This window comes from Strongylocentrotus purpuratus, unplaced genomic scaffold, assembly GCF_000002235.5.
Source record: "Strongylocentrotus purpuratus isolate Spur 01 unplaced genomic scaffold, Spur_5.0 spur5_scaffold_19, whole genome shotgun sequence".
Lineage (NCBI taxonomy): Eukaryota > Metazoa > Echinodermata > Echinoidea > Camarodonta > Strongylocentrotidae > Strongylocentrotus > Strongylocentrotus purpuratus.
In genome coordinates this window covers 21,396,181-21,415,705 of record NW_022145604.1, presented here as the reverse complement: position 1 = coordinate 21,415,705, position 19,525 = coordinate 21,396,181, and the positions used below count along the sequence as shown (strand labels likewise).

The following is a 19,525-nucleotide window of genomic DNA, read 5'->3' as shown; positions in this document are numbered from 1 at the left end:
AATTGTTTTCTTACCATTTTCCTTGCAGGTTTTCATGAAGCAAGACAGAGAACCCAAAGTATGATCCACCCGGTCTCGTGTAGACCACAGGTAAGCTTTGATCCACGTTAAAACACGAGGCTAGGTCCAAGCTCCACATCAGGAGCACAGACAGTCCAGTCACAAGCTTCAGTATTGTCCGTATATTTTCCATGGCTATTCCAAAGGTGATTCCCGGTTAGAAATATGAATTTTCTTAGTTATCCCCCTGTGAAAATAAAATAAAAGAGTAAAATTTATCTTGTAAATCTTCACAGATAAAGAAGATTTAACATGTTAAATCAATATCAAGGAATAGAGTTTAGGAATAAAATTCTCAGAGGGAAAAAACAGATATAGGAGTAGTAAGAGTCCCGTCAAGAACTACACGATTTATCACATAGAGCTGAAATAGAGTTGAATACGAGGCTAAGAAAATCAAGATTCAACAGGCGCAGAGAAAGTCTGGTCACGAAACAGGGGTGGATCTAGCTTTTTGCCAAGGGGGGGGGGGGGGGTTGACCTAGCGGCGGATCCACGATTTTCCAAAAATCGCGCCGTTTTACCATTTTACTTTTTTCCTTCTTTTTTCTTCTCCCCCCCCCTTTTTTTTCACATGGCCGCCAAAGGAGGGGGGGGGGGGGTTAAACCGTAGAAACACCCCCTAGATCCGCCCCTGGGAATGTCACTTAAGTGTGTCGCCCATAGCTACATTGTATTACTACGGTGATTCCAGCTGGGAGAAAGATAAGGATATTTCCTTTATAAACTGAAGTTTGAAATTACAGTGAAATCATAGTTATAAATCTTCAGGAAGAATAACCCAGAATTTAACGTGTGGAATTATTAGGGAGATATAATTGAAATCGGCGACATACTGTACTGTATATGCATAAAATGATAAGAATTAGAGACATTTACTCACACAAACACAATGACATTGGATATACATCAGTACATAATAATATTATTACAGCAAAACGTCGACAGAAAAAAAGTCAAAGTCATATTCCCAAGTTTGCTTCATCCATTCTTGTTTTCTTTATTACCATAACCTGTCCCGTCGCATCTGCAGATCACAATTCATCTCTTGTAGTCCCACTCCTCGGTTCTCATGGGGGCAACTCTCAAAATTGGGTCAGTTAACTTTCCCAAAGCAAAACGACACCCGAAGCCATTTTCCATCCCTGCCTTTTCTTATTTTTTCACCGGACAATCCCGTGCTGTTCGCTCAAATGCGATTGAGAAAAGGGGGAATAAATCTTGGGAAATTTGAAATTGAATTGGTGTGGGAAATTCACGATCCATTGGATGAAACATGACAAGAGGTAAACAACATACCTTGACGTGAAATGTAGGAAAGAAACTTTGTACATGTCATGAGACGGAACCCCCCCCCCCCCCCCCAACTCTCTTTCTCTCGCTCGCCTTCTCTCTCTATCTTCCTTTCTTCATTTCTCTATACTCCCTGGCCGTGTTTTTCCCGCTGTACCCCCCTTTCTCAACCTTTTTTTAAAACCCTACCCCCACTCCCTCTCTCCCTCTCTCTCCCTCTCTCTCTTTGTCACTGTCTCCCCTCTCTTTCTCTATCTCTCTCCTTGTTCATTTCATCCATTCTTTTTTTGGAGTTTGATATACTTTCTGCCTCATATACTAACTAACACTTTATATGTATCCATATTTCAGAATTTCTCTTTGCTCGATGTCTCTTCCCCCTACCCCTACCCCTCCCCCTCCCCACATCAATTCATAACACTCTACGGCGATGCCTCCCTGCAGGGGCGGATCCATGATTTTGCAAAAGGGAGGGGGCATATTTTCGAGAATTTAACACAACTTAAAGGTAATTTTGTGAGTGTAGCTTAAGGTATACCAATAGAGTCTCGAGGGGCACGGGTGCCCCCCCCCCCCCCCCCCCCACATTGCACCAATGCCTCTGCGTATTACCTTTTTGGATAAAACTGCCTCTTCATTTCAAGCCCTTCCGTGTAATCACTTGAATAAATGTTAAGTTAGGTGGCCATGCACTGAGAGAACCGACAAGGTTTGGTAAGAGATGTTGATGTTTTTTGTGATATCCGAACTCTTCTTTTGAGGCGAATAGCCCCATAGCCCCATGGATAAATCGTTGAATAAATACTTTTTCTCTCAAAATATACATGTACGTAAAGGTTGTCGCAACTCCACCATGACCGTGTGAATTATGCTGCTCAAACGTTCCGAGACGCAAGGAACCCGTAGATATGAATTCTATAAATTTACAATCCAACAAAATCATGCAACGGTATACGAATAGTCCATTCATAAGCCAATTGATCGAGCTATCAATTCTATTTAGTCTAAAACCTTCAAGCAAGAAACATCAGCAAATAAAATAATTAAACGACATCAAAACAAATAAGGTATGAAAGCTCATGTTCTGGGGAAAGATGTCCCCATAATCTGACATCTCCTTCGCACACTCTATTTTACAAGAAACAGACAGAAAAGTATTTGATCAATGATGACTACAATAATTACAATAGGCCTATAGCCTTGCACTTGCTCAAAATAACAATGAAAAAGACGCAGTCTACTACAATTTTGAAAAACAGGTACATGTAAAAGCTGACAAGGGCACTCTTACCCATGAGTGGTGAATGAAAAAATCAATCAATCAAATCAAATCAAATCAAATTTTGAAGACAAATATTGTGAAAGAAAGGAAGTTTGTTTCCAGACGAGGCTACATGGAGTACGCATGTCATAAAATGATTCATGTGGTGAAAAAAGAAATTCCCATAGTATGACTTTGATGTGGAAATTTAATAAGATTCATTCTTTCTATCCGGTGCACACAGATTTTCATAAATTGCTCCATTAGTGTCCTAATTACTGCGGATTTACGGTTATTTGATTTCCCATTGTCCGAAAAAAGGAGGTTTGAAATGCCGAAAGTCAAAAGAGTTTGATTATGTTAATACAATGCTGAAAATATCAGATTATGAGAAGTTTTTAGTATAATGTATATGTATTGTCGTCGGGCTAAAGGGTCGGACCCTACCTTTTTTAAATTTGTAAATTCTTTTCGTTTTTTGTATGCTTTTTATGTTGGTTTGCTTCAAAAAAAAGATTCACATCTACAAGAGCATTAGTCAAAACGTCAAAACTGCGCTTTACATGAAAACAGGAAAGGGCTAAAGCCCCGTGAAAAAAAGGTTTAAATTCAGCATTAAGTTGGGTTCTGGTCATGCCATTGCTATGTAAAACCAATCTTGGTAAAACAAACTGTAGAAGAGATTGATGGAAAGGTTGATCATGTATAACTCATACATGTACAATGTAAGTAGGTCTATTGGTGGATACTGTGAGGTTTTGGAGTGAATCGGCTGTTTTGCTAGGAATCACATGCGTTGTACACAAAATTATGCAGGCTGATAATTTTTGGGACTACTCAGACATGTGGCAAGAATGTTTTTGCCCACAACCTTCAGCTGTTGCTTGTCATATTTCGAATATGAGGGCACTTGAAGAGCCATCCCTTCCAGTTGATATTTTGTCGTATGATAATTTTCCGTAGGCCTATACTAACGTGAAAATAATTTAAAAAGCTAGCAATTTTTTGTTTCATCTTTCCCACAACTAAACCTTCTCTTCAGTTAACAAATGTGTACTAACTCTGTATAGCTGGTATAATACCCCCATAAAAGTCAAATGTAATCCCTCATTTATCCCTTCTTATCAAATAAATGTACAAAGCTATTAAGCCAATACTCCGCAAACAACTGGTAATTCGACTGAATTTCAAACACAAAGGCTCGAATTCACAAAGGAGGTTTGTCGACAAACCTTGGTTTTCGTACGTCATTTGACGCGTTTTTACGCGTTTTTTAAAAACTGGTTTGTAAAAACGCGTCGAAACGCACGAAAACCAAGGTTTGTCGACAAACCTTCTTTGTGAATTCGGGCCAATGCGTCGATAAAATCTGAAGAGATAAATCGTGGACATCGTAGGCAATGGCGACTTTTCATGAGAAGATGGAGTTGTGGTATATTTATAAAGGTGTGAAATAATTTGTGGGCTTTCTCGGCTTGTAAGAATATCACGATAGAAATATCCCCTAAATAGGATTGATTTTCAAATGCCATCGCATTCAAAACATGACAAGAAATAGCTGAAAAGTTTGGACTAACAATAATTGCGTGTAGGCTCATGTTCTTTCTGTGTGTAGGCTCATGTTCTTTCTGTGTGTAATGCATATGAACCTTTTTCAGCAAGACTTGGTCAATTTTTTTGTCATTTTTGTCATCATTCACAGTATACAGTACATCTTCTCTTATGTATAAACTAAAAAACTTCACAGTTTACGTTTAACCTTTCCAAAATCTTTCCAGATTTCTAGTTTCTTTCACCAAGTAATCGCATGACGAGTATAGGTCTACTCGACTGTATTCGAGCGTCGTGGCAACCAGTTAAGAGCCCATAAGCACATGATTACAGTGCAGTCAATTATCACCTTATCCAGGAAACTATCGGAATAAACAAAGTTGCTATCAGAAAACACACTATACCTGTCAAATCAGTGTTTAAATCTGTTCCCCCGGCCATTAACATTAATAGGTGACACAGAAGGCGTCTGCATGTACATTGAAGGCTTATAATGACGTTATGTCACTATTTTGCGCATGCTTCCATGACTGTACTTCACAAGTTCACATAAAATGTTCATCAGTTTTCGTATTTTATACATTATTCTAATTGTACAGAAATGATCTTTTATGTGATTGGTACCATTATAAAATATGTTATTATCAATAAACAAAAAATGTTCGACATTTGGAAAATTACGGTTAAGTAACATTAAGCCTATTTTTACGATCAGACCTACATTTATTAGGAGAACATTTTGACGCAATTTTACCTACATATAGAATATACTACATTCGCAAATGTTTTGCACAGAAGAAAAACGAATGACAACGACGTGTTAAGAAAGTTGAAAATGTTTATGTTTGAAATATTAAAATCTGAGAATGAATGATTAGTACATTGAATTTGTACTCGGATATTATAAGGAGAGATGATCAATATGAAATGGTGTTTTACGCGCCTCGTATCACAAGGCAACATTTTGAGCTGTAGAAAAGAAAAAAGGCTGTAACTTCTAACATCTGTTATTAATTTAGTAAGTTGATAAACACACACGTGGTAGTAAAAATCGACCACTGGCACTACCACCATCCCAAATATACAAAAGAAACCCCGACTAAAGATTAACGTCACTGCTATTCTGTTTTATACCTGTCCTTTTTCTGCCTTTTTGGTCTGCAGGTATGTTACTTTTTCTTCATTGTGCAAAGAATGAATATCACAGTTCTAGCATCTGTTTGGTAATTTAGTTAGTAATATTACTCAACTTACACATGCTTGTCAGAAATATACCGCTCGCATCCCAAACATACAGAAAGCAACCCCGACCAAACATGTAAATCAATTACTAATGTCACTGTCATTCTCTGTTATACCTTACGCCTTTTTTGGTTAATTGAGCAAAGTGATATAACAAATTAATGTTCTCGCATCTGGTTGGTAATTCAGTTAGTTAATCAACACAGACATGCTTGTCAGAAATCTATATTGATACCATCCCGAATATCAAATATACAAAAAGAAACCCCCGACGATGAATAAAATGTCACTGTCCTTTGTATACATGTACGTTATGTGCTTTTCCTACTTTTGCAAATGATAAATTAGAAGAGTTCCACCCAGCATCTGTTTGTTAATTTAGCTAGTAATCAACACACATATACTAGTCAGAAGTATACTGATATAATAATTATAAAAAAAGAAATCGCGACCACAGATACAAGCGTCACCGTCCTTCTGTTTCATGTTAAGCTCCTCCTGATCCCTACCCGTCTAAGCTCCCGTAGTACAGAGACATCCGCCCAAGGAGGTATTAATTAAATCATCATCAGTGAAATTGATCATTAGAGCAGGGCCTGCTTTAAAGGGCCAAGTCAACACCCACATTTTACAATTCAAGCGACTCCTGCTTTAAAGCCCGTCTGTACTAGTTTGGCCAGGAAGAATTAGACTCCCCTGCAAGGTCACTGACAGATGGTAATCTCATCAAATCAGCTCTCATTAACATAAGAAAAAGAGGATCACGGGGGACCAACTTCCGGGCACCGCTTAGGCATTGTTTGCTATAATAGAGGGCGCAAGTAGCTACAAGTAGTGCAGTCCTGTTTTATGAGGTGCCTAATGTAACGAGATATAACTTAAATCATTAAAAATGGAATTGATCATTAATTTATTTTTAAGCAGGACTATTTTTAAAGGGGCACCTCATATTGGGAGGTATTAATTAAATCATCACATTGGCAAAAAATTAACATTTAAATAGGGACGCTTTAAAGGGATATCCATGTATCATGTAGGGAAATATTAATGAAATTATCATCACAAAAAAGGTCATTCGAGCAGGCACATCATGAAGGAGGACTGGCATTAGGCCTATAACAAAATATATGTTGTATTGCCCTTTAGGTGCCAAAACATGCGTCAGTCGGTCGGAAATCTTTATTTTTTTTTTTTACTCTCTCTTTGTCAGTTTTGAATGCTTTTCTAAAAAACGGTAAAAAAAAAACTTCTTTAAAATGCCGACCGTAGATTTCAATATTTTGGGGTCGGACGCAAAGGGCAATACAACATCTTTTTTAGGCCTTAAACTAAAGGAATCATCACCCAAAGCAATAATTCATGCAGGGACTGTTGTTTATTTGTTTGTTTTTGTCAAACAATTTCACGATAGTTTTATGCAAGATGTAATCACTTCAAATTGTCACTGGAGAATATCAATTTGTGTCTTTAAATATCCCAAGGACATTCAACCCATGCATGGAGAAAATGGGAAATGGTGGATTAACAGACGGTAAACGGGAGATTAACGTTCATTAATACCAGAGCATCGCATGGTTCCTTCCTTTGATGACAATTTGATTTGTGCTGTAAGTGTTATGTTGAGAAGATGAGGAATGAAAAGAAAGAAGAAAAAAAACACGAGAGAAGAAAAGATTATATACATGTAGATCATAACGTTTACCCCTGCCAAACCATTGTTTGTAATTACATTGTGTTGTATATTTGTACGTTTATTTGTATTCGTTTTAAATAATATGTAATTGTTTATCATTGTATTTGTTAGTTATATAGCGCTTAGAGACTTCGGTGGTATACTGTAAGCGCTTTATAAGCACCGTTTTATTATTATTATTTATATTAATAGCCGTAATTAACTTATTATTATTATCATTATTACTATTGTTGTTATAAGTATTATCATAATCTTTGTTAGTATCATTGTTGTATTTCTTGTAGTTGTTTTCATCCTTGTCGTAGTCGTTATAATCATCACCGTCATCATTATGTAGACAGCATATTTTACAAGACTACCAGCACGAAGACTAAGCAAGGGGGAGGAAGAGAAGGAGGGGAGAACAAGAAGAAGAAGACTGCAAATGTGGTTGAGTAGAAGAATGAAATTATAATTCAGAAGAACAAAAAATACAGTGTGTATACACTGCGCAAGTATTGAGAGGAAGAAAAAGGAGAGGGATAACGAAGAGAAGGGGAAGTAAAATAGAAATGCAGAAGATTACGTAGAATATGATAAAAAGAAGAAGTATTATTCATGAATCTAACGGGAAATCATTTTCCAATGACACAGTGACATTTTCTATTTTAGGACTTTTTTTGGCGCGTAAAGTTGTCATTGCATGTTCTCTGAACAGCATCCGCCTTCACTATAGCGGAAGTGAGTGATTTCTTGAGGTGCTTACTAATGAAGAAGGAAACTTGAATGCAACAACTTTAGGTAGCACTTAAAAATAAGCTCGAGTTCTGGTAATGATCGAAAATAAATTCTCACAGAATCCAACAAAACCTGAAGTGAATGTTCAAGATTATAAATAAATGACACGTGCCAAACGGTTTGGGAAGAAGATGTATAGGGGCTGAGTAATGAGCAAAGAAAGATAAGGAAATCAAGGTAAGTATAGCTCAAACATTCTACCTGCTTCAGGATAAACAATCCAGAATGAATTATAGCCATGTTCTCTCGACATATGATATCCATACCAGAGCTCAAGATTAGCTTTAAATGTTTATGAATGCATACTCAAAGTTCAATGTCGGTGTCTGATTGAACGATATTTAGGAAAACAAGTTGAAATAAACATTATTACTAACCCAAAATTGTCACTTATGTTTCTACATGTATATTACATGTTTACTTATTCTTATACGGGAATACCGAAATACTTTCATTTTCTCAACATCTGCAACACATCACTCAAGGGGAGAGCAATTGAACCCTTTGATTGACGCTATCATGTCGAGTATTCTCTAATTTCCTTTCTTAATGGTTTCATTTCCATGCAAGTTTGTGATGCCATTTATATGTTATTTCCTCCCACTTATTTGTAATATGAAAGAAAAAGATTTAAGAGATAAAATATATCCTCTATCAAGAGTGATCGTGAAATAAATACCATTGAAAATGAAAGTGATACTATACTAGTGATAATCAAAGCCACTCTGAATACCTACAACCGGTTTCTACTAATTCAATGTATTGAAACTAATCGAAACCATAAGCAAAATAAGACTAACATTTCAAGAATCGTAAGACAGTTAAAGATGAAGTAGTTCTGATCACGCGATTGAATTGTGAAAAAAACGGTGTGGAATCGATCAGAAAGGGTTGATCATGTAGCAAAGAAGTTTTGGTGTTTACTGCAAGGTTCTGGAATCATCAAAATGATAAGAAAACTAGCCCAGTCTTGGTAAAGTAACAAGCTCTGTACCCAGAAAGATGTACATGGGACTACACAAAAATGTGGAATATAAATTGGGCCTCATTTTTAAGCTGTTACTTGTTATATTCAGAATATGAAGGCACATGAAGAGCCATGCTTTTCAGGGGACACTTTTACACTGATGTTTTTCCACATTTGCATAATAAAAGTGATAACGCTCACAAATTATTGTTCACCTCTTCCCGGAACGCACCCTTTCTTTTAAGACTATACAATTTTTACAAAATTATATTGGGCGCAAACAGCACATGTTCATTACGACAAGTGGCAGACAGACAGTCGATTGAAAATATGAGGAGGGCGTGGAACGAGGTCAAATTTGCTGGGTAAATCATATTGGAATATAACAGTGGCAGAGAAATTTTAATCCTATAAATTATATTCTAAAGGAAATTTCGAAATAAAATCAGAAACACAAATTTTGGCAGTGACCTTTATCTACATCTGTACATAAAGGCGAATTTCGCTTTCCGGGAAAATAGATTAATTTATGTATTTTTTTCTGGCGAATTTGGGGCGGGGGGCACATCCCATCCATCCACCCCATTTTCGAACCCACGTGGCTTACCTGGCCTATTTCTTTTGTGCCCCCTCTTTGTAAAAAAATCCTGGATCCCTCCGGAATATTTAGGATTTTTCCGGAAAGGCTACTTTTAAAATGGACCCCTCATCATCTAAAGAGCAGTGTATATACACATACAGCAGGTAAATGACTTGTGCACACACTTTGCTTTTAGTTATCCTAAAACAACCGGTTGTAGACTGACGATTATTTGCACATGAGTTATAGTCCAGACTCCAGATTAAAGAATAACATAGCTAATTTATTCACAAGTGCATTGGGTATTAAAATGGTCAAATACCCCCCCCCCCCCTCTAAAAAGACGAAAAACAAACTACATGTATGTATTACCAATATTTGCTGACCAATTTATTTTCCTCCCAAAAAACATCATTAATGTCAAATAAGCTTGAGGTCTAGTTAGCGACTTATTCAAAATCCGTATAGGCCTACTGTCAACCATCTATTTGTTTTCAGAATTCTTAATTAATATTCATCAGTATCGTTAAAATTAAACATATTAAGCATTTATTCTTACATAATCTGGTAAAATTCAGTTGCTGCATGGAAATTAGGCTACCAGTAGCATGAAGTCGCTACGTGGGCACGGGGTATGCCTCTTTATGTGACAAATTGATTAAAAATGACACCTTCCATTACAATTGGGTAGTCAATGCGTAGGTGCACTGGATAATGTCTGTTAATAATTATGCTGGAAGTGCACTGAATAAGCATTTCTCTCCACATCCTGGGTCCCTGGCACGTCTTTGGGTCAGAAAAGTGCAAATCGTCAAAGATGAACGGTTGCATAAAGTGCTGTGGAAGTTTGTAACAATTACATCTTGTCTTCTAATAATAATACCTATGGTACAAGGGCGGGAGTACCTGGTACAATGTACTACACAATATACAGATTCCAAAAGTCTTAGTTGTCTGATCCTAGTTAGTTCCTCTTTTCTCGTGATATTAATATTGTATATTGCTTGTAACATACTTATTCATTGTACTTTTGTTTTGCATGAGAAATAAAATAATTTGAATTTGAATTTGAATTTTGAATATAATACTATTAAAATAGCAAAGAGAAAAGGAGCAATGGACGGGGAACGAGAGGGTAGAAGATTTTCATAACAAGCAAGTCCCAGTCAAGCAAACAGTGTGACCTACAAATCCCCCTCCCCCAAAAATAAATAAATAAAAAATAAATAAATAAATAAATAAATAAATAAAAATAAAAATAAAATTTAAAAAAATTTAAAAAAAAACTAAACAAAATTTTTATTTATTTATTTTTTTTAAATCCAAAAAAATCAAGAAAATCAAGACCTTAGCATTTCATCCATCCAGAAAAACCGAAGCCACCCAACAAAAGATGGCTTAGCTCCCATAATAGTTATAATACTTTCTAGTTTTATATTTAACAAACGTACAGGCATAACGGCTCCAAACAGGTTTAGATAACTTTAGGAACATGATACCAAACTACTTCAGAATATCCCCCTCCCACACACACAACTGACAAACCTGAACGCAATGCCACAATGTTCAGGAAAGTAACATAAACATTACCAAACGTTTTAATCTTTCTATCTATCGAATGTATTTAGAACTACATACAACTAGAAAATCTACGAGGCGTGGTGGACAAAAGAATACAATCTCCCAACTTGCACGCAATAGTATTAAGAAAGCGTCGCTGGGTACTGCATGATTTATTCTCTCTCCCATTCAACAAGTAAATGGTTTGATATTTTTACAATGGGTTCCTGTCGATGAGGCTGTTATCATCTCTAAATGGGGAGTTCATGTATTAGTCATTTCCTAAACGGGATTTCTACATCATCGTGTCAAGGTGCAGTGTGTTACAGCATGTTATAGGGAATGGCAGATGTCGACGAAATGCTGATATGGGGCGCATGCGATCCTTAGTGCTTTAAATGGATTTTCGGAAACGAAAAGGGGGCTTACATGCACTGCTGGGGCAACTTCAGGATTGTTTCGAGGGGAATATAGTTCTGGGGAAAGAAAATAGAAGTGCACACTCCGTATAGGCCTACATGATAAGTGCATTTTGGGTCCAAAATTTGAAAGGTGGCACAATAGCACACTAGGGGTCACATTTTTGTGTGCAAACTGAAAAGGGGTACATGTACGGGGCAGTTACCCCATTTAAATCCCTCTCTATAATACACGTCGTGCATTGGTCAAATTTATTTCTAATGATTTTGCCTCCTGGATCAAAATTTACATGTACAATGTACTATGACTCTTTATACCGAAACTGTCAAGTTTTTTTTCTCGCAGTTTCCGAAAAAACCATAATAACAATAAAAGTCAAACAGGCAAATTTTGAGTCGGAATCATGTTTGGGCCATCATTTAAAAGTTCCAAACTTTCCTCATATCATTATGTGCACCTGTTATAGCATTGTATTCTGATTTGTACTCAGCACCCCTCACCCAAACCAAATACAAATTCTTTCATTGCATTAACGACAACAAAATCTGCTCCTGAAATTTAAACTGATGACTAGAAACTAGAATATGATACCGCAAGTACATGTAGTTTGTTCTAGGGCGAATTTTCTTTCTGAATCTCTGCACCCCAATTAAATATACATTTAAGCGATGTGCATCTGACTGGATTGCGAAGAAACTGGAATCATCGAAATAAGAAATTACTCAATCTTGCTGGAAGTCATGGGTACCGTACTAGTTTACTTCACTTAGCCTATTATGTTTGCCTCCTGGATCAACATTTACTATGACTCTTTATACCGAAACTGTTCAGTTTTTTTTATCGCAGTTTCCGAAAAAATATGACAATAAAAGTCAAACAGGCAAATATGAGTCGGAATCATGTTTGGGCCATCATCTAAAAGTTCCCAACTGTCCTCAAATCAGTCCGTGCTTCTTTTATAGCACGCATTCTGATTTGTACTCTATGATAATAGAATTCAGCACCCCTCGCCCAAACCAAAATACAAATTCTAGGATTGCATTAACGACAACAAAAATTTGCTCCTGGAATTTAGAACGAACTCCTTGTCGTGGTCCAGTCATCATACAATGTATAGTTAGTCTTGCCGAAAAATAACAACAATGGCGACTCCAAAAAAGTCTCTCAGGGGTGATTGTGTGTGGCTCTCAAACTCTTTTCACCGGTGTCAAAATACAACTATTTAGGTAGCTTGCCTTCTCGCCTCCCTGTCGTGAAGGTGAAGTATTCTACACGATTGTCAAGCGACTAGAATGGGATCTTCTTTAGATCATGACGGAAAACATAGGGTGACAGATCGCCGTATCTTGGTAGAGTATTAAAGATAAAATTGGGTTTTGTGAAAGAAAAAACAATCTGGAAGCAGTGTAGCTAATGAAAAGGTTAATTATGTAGAGCATATTACATCAAGTTGTTGTTACGTATAGGTTTTGGAATGATCAAGAGACTATAGAATGGGATCTTCTTTAGATCATGACGGAAAACATAGGGTGACAAATCGCCTTATCAATCTGGAAGCAGTGTAGCTATTGAAAAGGTTAATTATGTAGAGCATAATGAATATGTGTTTACGGATAGGTTTTGAAATGATCAAGAGACTAGTATAGTCCAGAATAGGATCTTCTTTAGATCATGACGGAGAACAGAGGGTGTCGCATCGCTGTATCATGTATAGAGTCTTAAAGATAAAATTGGGTTTTGTGAAAGAAACAGTCTGGAAGCAGTGTAGCTATTGAAAAGGTTAATTATGTAGAGCATAATGAATTTGTGTTTACGGATAGGTTTTGGAATGATCAAGAGACTATAGAATGTGATCTTCTTTAGATCATGACGGAAAACATAGGGTGACAGATCGCCGTATCTTGGTAGAGTCTTAAAGATAAAATTGGGTTTTGTGAAGAAAAAAAGGTCTGGCAGCCGTGTAGCTATTGAAAATGTAATTATGTAGAGCATATTACATCAAGTTGTGGTTACGGATAGGTTTTGGAATGATCAAGAGACTAGTATAGTCTAGAATAGGATCTTCTTTAGATCATGACGGAAAACAGAGGGTAACGAATCGTTGTATCCTGTATAGAGTCTTTGAAATAAAGTTGGGTTCTGGCACGTACTGTAGGTAAAAGAATCTGTCTCGAAAAAGGTAAATTGTGTAGTGCACTATAATTTGTGTTTACAGATTGGTTTTTGGAATGATCACAATGATAAGAAATTGACTGTATACACAGAATCTGTATAATATATGAAACCTCGCAAATAATGGGGCATGTTCGTTTGGTCCGGACACTTCAGGTGTAATCCATCATAATTATGTCGAATATGACGTCATTTGAAAAGCAATCCTTTTTAGGACACATGCTCTCTAGGATATTCTTTCTAACATAAAAAAGATTGATAAAGCTTACAATTATTTGTTCACCTTACTCAAAACTCAGACTTCTCTTTAAGCGTTGAGTAAAGTTCTATACAGGTAACTAGGGCACAGTTCCAGTGAATTGGGCTAATTAGGAACAGCAGCACTTTTAGAAAGATACATTTGGAATCACCTTTCAAAGAAGGACCCCTGGTGACTAATTGACAAGGCTATTTAGTGAACCCGTCCAAAGGCACACCTTTAGTTTAATACCCCATTAAGAATAACCTTCATATTATTTATAAACTCCTTGTAACCTTGCGCGTACGATTCAGAGAGGTTCAGTGACTGCTTTCTTTAGTTGAGATGCTTGAAAACTAACAGACCCCCCCCCCCCCTACTCCGGGGTAGGAGGAACGCATTCGTGTTCCAAAAATCTCAGGTAAAAGGGTACTTTTCGCGCGACCGGCCCGAGAATTATAAAAAGGGGGATGTATTTGACTTTTCATCCGGAGATTTCATTTTAAAAGGGGGCTGTTTTTTTCTCTCTCTCTCTCTCTCTTTGAATTCATGAGAAATTTAAAAAGGGAATTATAAAATATTAAAAAGAGGGTTTTTTTTTTTCTCTCTCTCTCTCTTTGGATTCATGACCAATTAAAAAAGGGGGTTATAAAATATTAAAAAGGGGGTGTTTTTCTCTCTCTTTCTTTGGACTCCTGAGAAATTTAAAAAGGGGGTTCTAAAATATCTTGAATATCATGGATGGCCGGGTACATTGAGCAATGTTCCGGATTAAGGGGGGAGGGGGGGGGGGGGTCTCCAAGGCAGGAAAAGCCTGAGAAAGGGGGGTAATTTCAAAGGGAGAGAACAAGCATACACGTACCCTAAATAACACTGAGGGGGGGGGGGGTTAACAGGTCACCTTCTTTTCGATATCACATAAATGTACATGTACATGTATATAGTTATCTATGTAGGGCCAAGAATTAAACAGGTGGCCTTTTTATGCTACATGTATACAGGCGCGTACGCAGGGGGGGGGGGGTGTTTGGGGGGTTAAACCCCCCCCCCTTTGGTATTTTTATGTGTGTAACCCCCCCTAAAAAATCCCTAAACCCCCCCCCCCCCCCCCTTTGGATTTTTTTTTTTTTTAATTATTAAAATAAAAATAAAAATAAAAAAAAAATAAAAAAGTTACCCCCATGGCTGACCTAAGAAGGGTGACCTTACCCCCCCCCCCCGACGGAGCAAAATGTCAAATTTTCAAATTTTGAGACCAAAAAAAAAAAGTGTCCTCTTACCCCCCCCCCCCCCCCCCCCCCCCCCCCCCCCCCCCCCCCCCCCACTGAGCGACTTTTTGGCCGGCGCGATTTTCAAGTTTTCCTGAGTCGTTGCGAAATTTTGGACCCGATTTTAACCCCCCCCCCCCCCCCCCCCCTTGAAAAAATCCTGCGTACGCCACTGCATGTATACAACGCACATTTCTCCTTTGACGAAGATAATCAATAGGGTTGACCGCTTGATATACATGTCCATGTTGGTGGTCTTTGTAAACAGGTGGCCTTTCTATGCAGGTTTCACTGTGTGACTTGTCGAGAATCCTTACCGAGAGGCTTTCATGAATTCAAGGACCACTCCACTCTCGAAAACTTCCTCAAAACAAAAGCGCTGCACGATCATTCTAGTAGCTACTCGTCATTCTGAAGGACAACTAACAAGACACCTGGCTCCAAAGAAAATGAAGCAATGAGATTAATTTCGTACATGTATTATCTCAGTACTTTTCACGAAAATCTGGAAACTATGCAGACGAAACGACCGAAAAAAAGAAAGAAGAAAAAACAGGAAAGCGGACGTATGCGGACGGACCCCTGCGACAGAAAACCAACAAGACACCTGGCTACACAGAAAATGAGACAATATGACTATTTTCGTATGATCTCGAATTTTTTTTGTTGTTAAAACACTTCACGTGAATATCTGGAAACTATGTAGACGAAGCGACCAAAAACCCCAGGTAAGCGGACGGACCCCTGTGAATTTGGAATCAAGATGTCGAGTTTCGAACTTTCGATTTGGTGGTAATATCAAAATATTGTTATTGAACACCGCCTGGCGGAATTAAGGGGGCACAGCCGCCCCCGCCCCCGCCTTTCGAAACCAAAGTCAAATACATATACATGTACATTCAGTACACAAGTTGGAGAAGTTGTGCCTGCCCCCTTTTTTATTTATATTAATGTTTAGGAGTTATGGCATGTTTTAACGCTCATGGCGCTTATAGACAAAATTAATATTACCCTGGTTTAAAATGTAGACATTTCGTGCCCCCCCCCCCTCTTTTTACGAAATTTTGGATCCGCCCCTGACTGAGCAGGGGTTTTGCGGGTTGAGAATCACACGAGCTTGGGAATGAATCATCGAGAGTTGGATCAGTCGGTGGTTGTTATCTGGTTTGGCAATAGTTTCTGCGTCGAGGAGAATATGTAGACATGTAGGCCTGACTGCAGTTATGACTCAGGTCCTGTCTCTCCATGTCCTAACAGACTTATTCAAAGGAAATAGGCATACAACCCGATATGACCTGGGGATAATATTGGAAGTGTAACAGGGCAAACGTGTACAGTGTCGCATACAGGGTGCACAGGGGGGGGGGGGTATCCCCTTTTTCAAAACCAAATCTGGCATACATGTATCTTCTCTACGTATTGAGTATGCAAAGAAATTATTCCCCTCAGGCCTCAGCAGCACATTTGGACCCAAACTGCACCCCAAAACCTGATGACATTTTTTGTTGTCAGAGAAATTTCCGGATTGCCCCCCCCCCCCCCCCCTCCGAGCAGAGAATCCTGGATCAGCCACCTGATCGACATAAGAGTTTGTCTGTAAGATGATCAAGGGAGAGACAGAGAAGGGCGGGGCCTCTCAAGGTCTGTATGTTCGTCATAAACTGATGACTAGAAACTAGAAAATGATACCGCAAGTAGTTTGTTCTGGGGCGAATTTTTTTCTTCTGAAACTCTGCACCCCAATTATATATAAAGTTGAGCTCTGTGCATCCGACTGGATTTTGAAGAAACTGGAATCATCAATCTTGCTGTAAGTCATGGGTACCGCATTAGAACTACACAAACTTTTGTTTCCATCATTCCCAGAACTAAACCCTCTCTTTAAATAAATCAATTAACTTATCTCCCATGCAGGCAACTGGATGTATTCCCCCTAAACATTTAATGTGTTAGTGGTTTAGGGCAGTGTCCTTTATTTAGAGCATCTCTCACTAGCCAACCCCTCCCATTTCAAAAGGAATAAATCTCGACTCAATTAGAGTAGACCCACACACTCTCAATGAGAGGCAGGCAGGATACATGTACATGTATATCCAATATGTCTGGTGACAGGCTAGATTTGAAATCGTCCAACTATCTGTGTAGTGTAGGCCTGCACATGATCGCTTCCAAAAGTCTCCTTTCCTTTTTTGAGATCTTACAGAAGTTAGAACGCTTGCACTAAAATGTGAGTATCCTGCTATTATGGGTTGTAATAGAAGAAGAAAAAATAAGAGGAATGGGTCAGTGAAATTTTTCAGCAAAAACCGATTAAAAATAAGAAAGTTAGAGTTATGAAATACTGAAGATGCGATCAGTCAAACACAAATTGGCAACTTTGTGACGTACCTTGCAGGGTCCCCTCCCATTTGAACTGTACTAAAAAACTTTAAAGTTAGGTCTACAACAACCAAATGCGTTTAACTTGTCACAACTTCATCAACTTATATGTCAAACATCTCAGATATTTGAGATTTGATATTCGTAATAATTAGTAAAATATATAATATATATCTCACAGTTGAAAACTACAGTAGCTCAGTGAGGCGGTATTGACCCCCAACCAGTTTCGGTCTGTGCACGCTGTTTCAGTATATACCCACTAGACCCCCCCCCCCCCCCCCACTTCTGGATCCACCATTATTGACAAGTGGTATAATGTCCATACGCCATCTCCCCTCAACTTGAGTGCCATATTAAATATAATCAAATTTTCATAGAAGAATTAAGTTTTCCACTTGATGACAACGCTTCACAGTAGAAAAGTTTGCAAACTTTTATCCTCTAATAACTCCCGCAAGTATTTACGCGAGATGTAAACACGATATAGATTCTTCGAAACTTCGAAAGACGGGATAACGGGGATACTACAATAACTCTTCAAGCTTTGACCTACCCGCTAATAAACCTATGACCTACAGGCCAGCATGTAGGCCTAAACTGTCTTCACATGATCAAAGTGCGTCGCTTGAACTGATTAGAACAATAGAAGCACCAGATTAAGAAAGGATTTATCACAAAAGTTACCAGGAAGAGCTTTTTTTGTTTTTCCTTATCCGGTAATCGAACGAATCGGCTTGTATTGTGCGTTGATTGCGCATTCAATGAATAAGCCCCATGTCTACAATTAGCTACGGCATAGAATTTGAAGTCCAGTCGTGGGTCAATAACAGCTGTATATTCACTCAATAACAAGCATGGATAATCCCATACAAGCAATTCCATTAAAAGCGAAAACATATATTCTTGAAAGTTGAAACTAGTATCATAGGATTCACTTTTTGAATACTCCCACCAACATAATAACTAGACGTCTGTATAGACTGACGACGACTGCTCCACCAATGAAGCTAAATCTAAAGACTTTTTAAAGTTTCTTAGAAAACCCTAACCACAACCCTATAAACCATAACCCTGTCAGCGAGAAAAAAATACACGGGAGCGGAGAGCGACAGTCAGTGAGTGTCTCACCTCTCTGACCATCCATCCACACTTACACAACACCAAATCCTTTTTAAAAAATCGGAGCTACCGCCAAAAGAAAAGTATACTTTTTTAATACACATTAAACCCTATATAACCCTATAACCCTAACCCTAGGCGCTGGACGTTCATGTATACCAGGTAAAATACTTTTAGTAGTGTATTTTAAAGTTGACGCTTTATCACAACAGCAGTTTAATTTTAATTTGAGTGGCTTAACCAACCATGGGTAATAGACCTGAATTTTCCTCTTCAGAAGCAATACAATAATCAACATCCGATGAATTGAATCGAAGTGACCTTACGAAGAAAAAAAGAGGATATCTTCAATTCAAACAATGCATTAACAATGGCTGGATAATAATAATAACCATCAAGGCATAAAATAAAACTCGGCTGCAACAGCTCTCAGTTTACTGGGTCCACAGTGTCAAATTACTTACCGACTACTTATGCTGTATGATACTTCCAAATTCAAAAAAGTTATGATGTTTCGTGCAAAATCCGATTGCAATCGGCTATTCGTGACTTGGCTTCAAACACTGTTAATATCCCTTATCCAAAGCGCTGAAAATGCTCAAATGTTTGTGAAACAGCAGCCCCTTGTGACGAAAACCACAGTCCAAGATTTACCTCACAGATAGAGCAGAAATCAAGGCCAAAACTGCATTATTCCTGATTTAGACCAGAAAACAAGCTCACAAAGCACTCCTTCACTGCGATGCGATGGAGAAAAATCCTCGCGACGTCAACGCATAAAGAGGCCCCAGAAGTTCGGGGAAACAAGAGCCTGACAACGGTATAGGGGTGCGTCTCGGTTCCTATACACTTGTCAAATGGTCTGAGAAATATGCACAGCGATACACACACGGTTGTGCCACTCTGCTCATACACACACACTACCACTGTGTACGTTTGGCG

The 19,525-nt window shown here is 38.2% G+C and overlaps 1 protein-coding gene across 1 annotated transcript in view; it reads right to left on the bottom strand.

Moving 5' to 3' along the window:
- Nucleotides 1–19,525, bottom strand: part of LOC589343 (integrin alpha-9) — a gene marked incomplete at its 3' end in the record, with an annotated part of 84,573 nt that extends 65,048 nt beyond the window's left edge. The window contains exons 1-2 of the mRNA XM_011664950.2: nt 19,048–19,525; nt 15–247 (exon numbers count right to left, since the gene is read on the bottom strand). Coding sequence (XP_011663252.2) covers nt 15–193 — 179 coding nt within the window. The remainder of the gene's footprint in view (nt 1–14; nt 248–19,047) is intronic.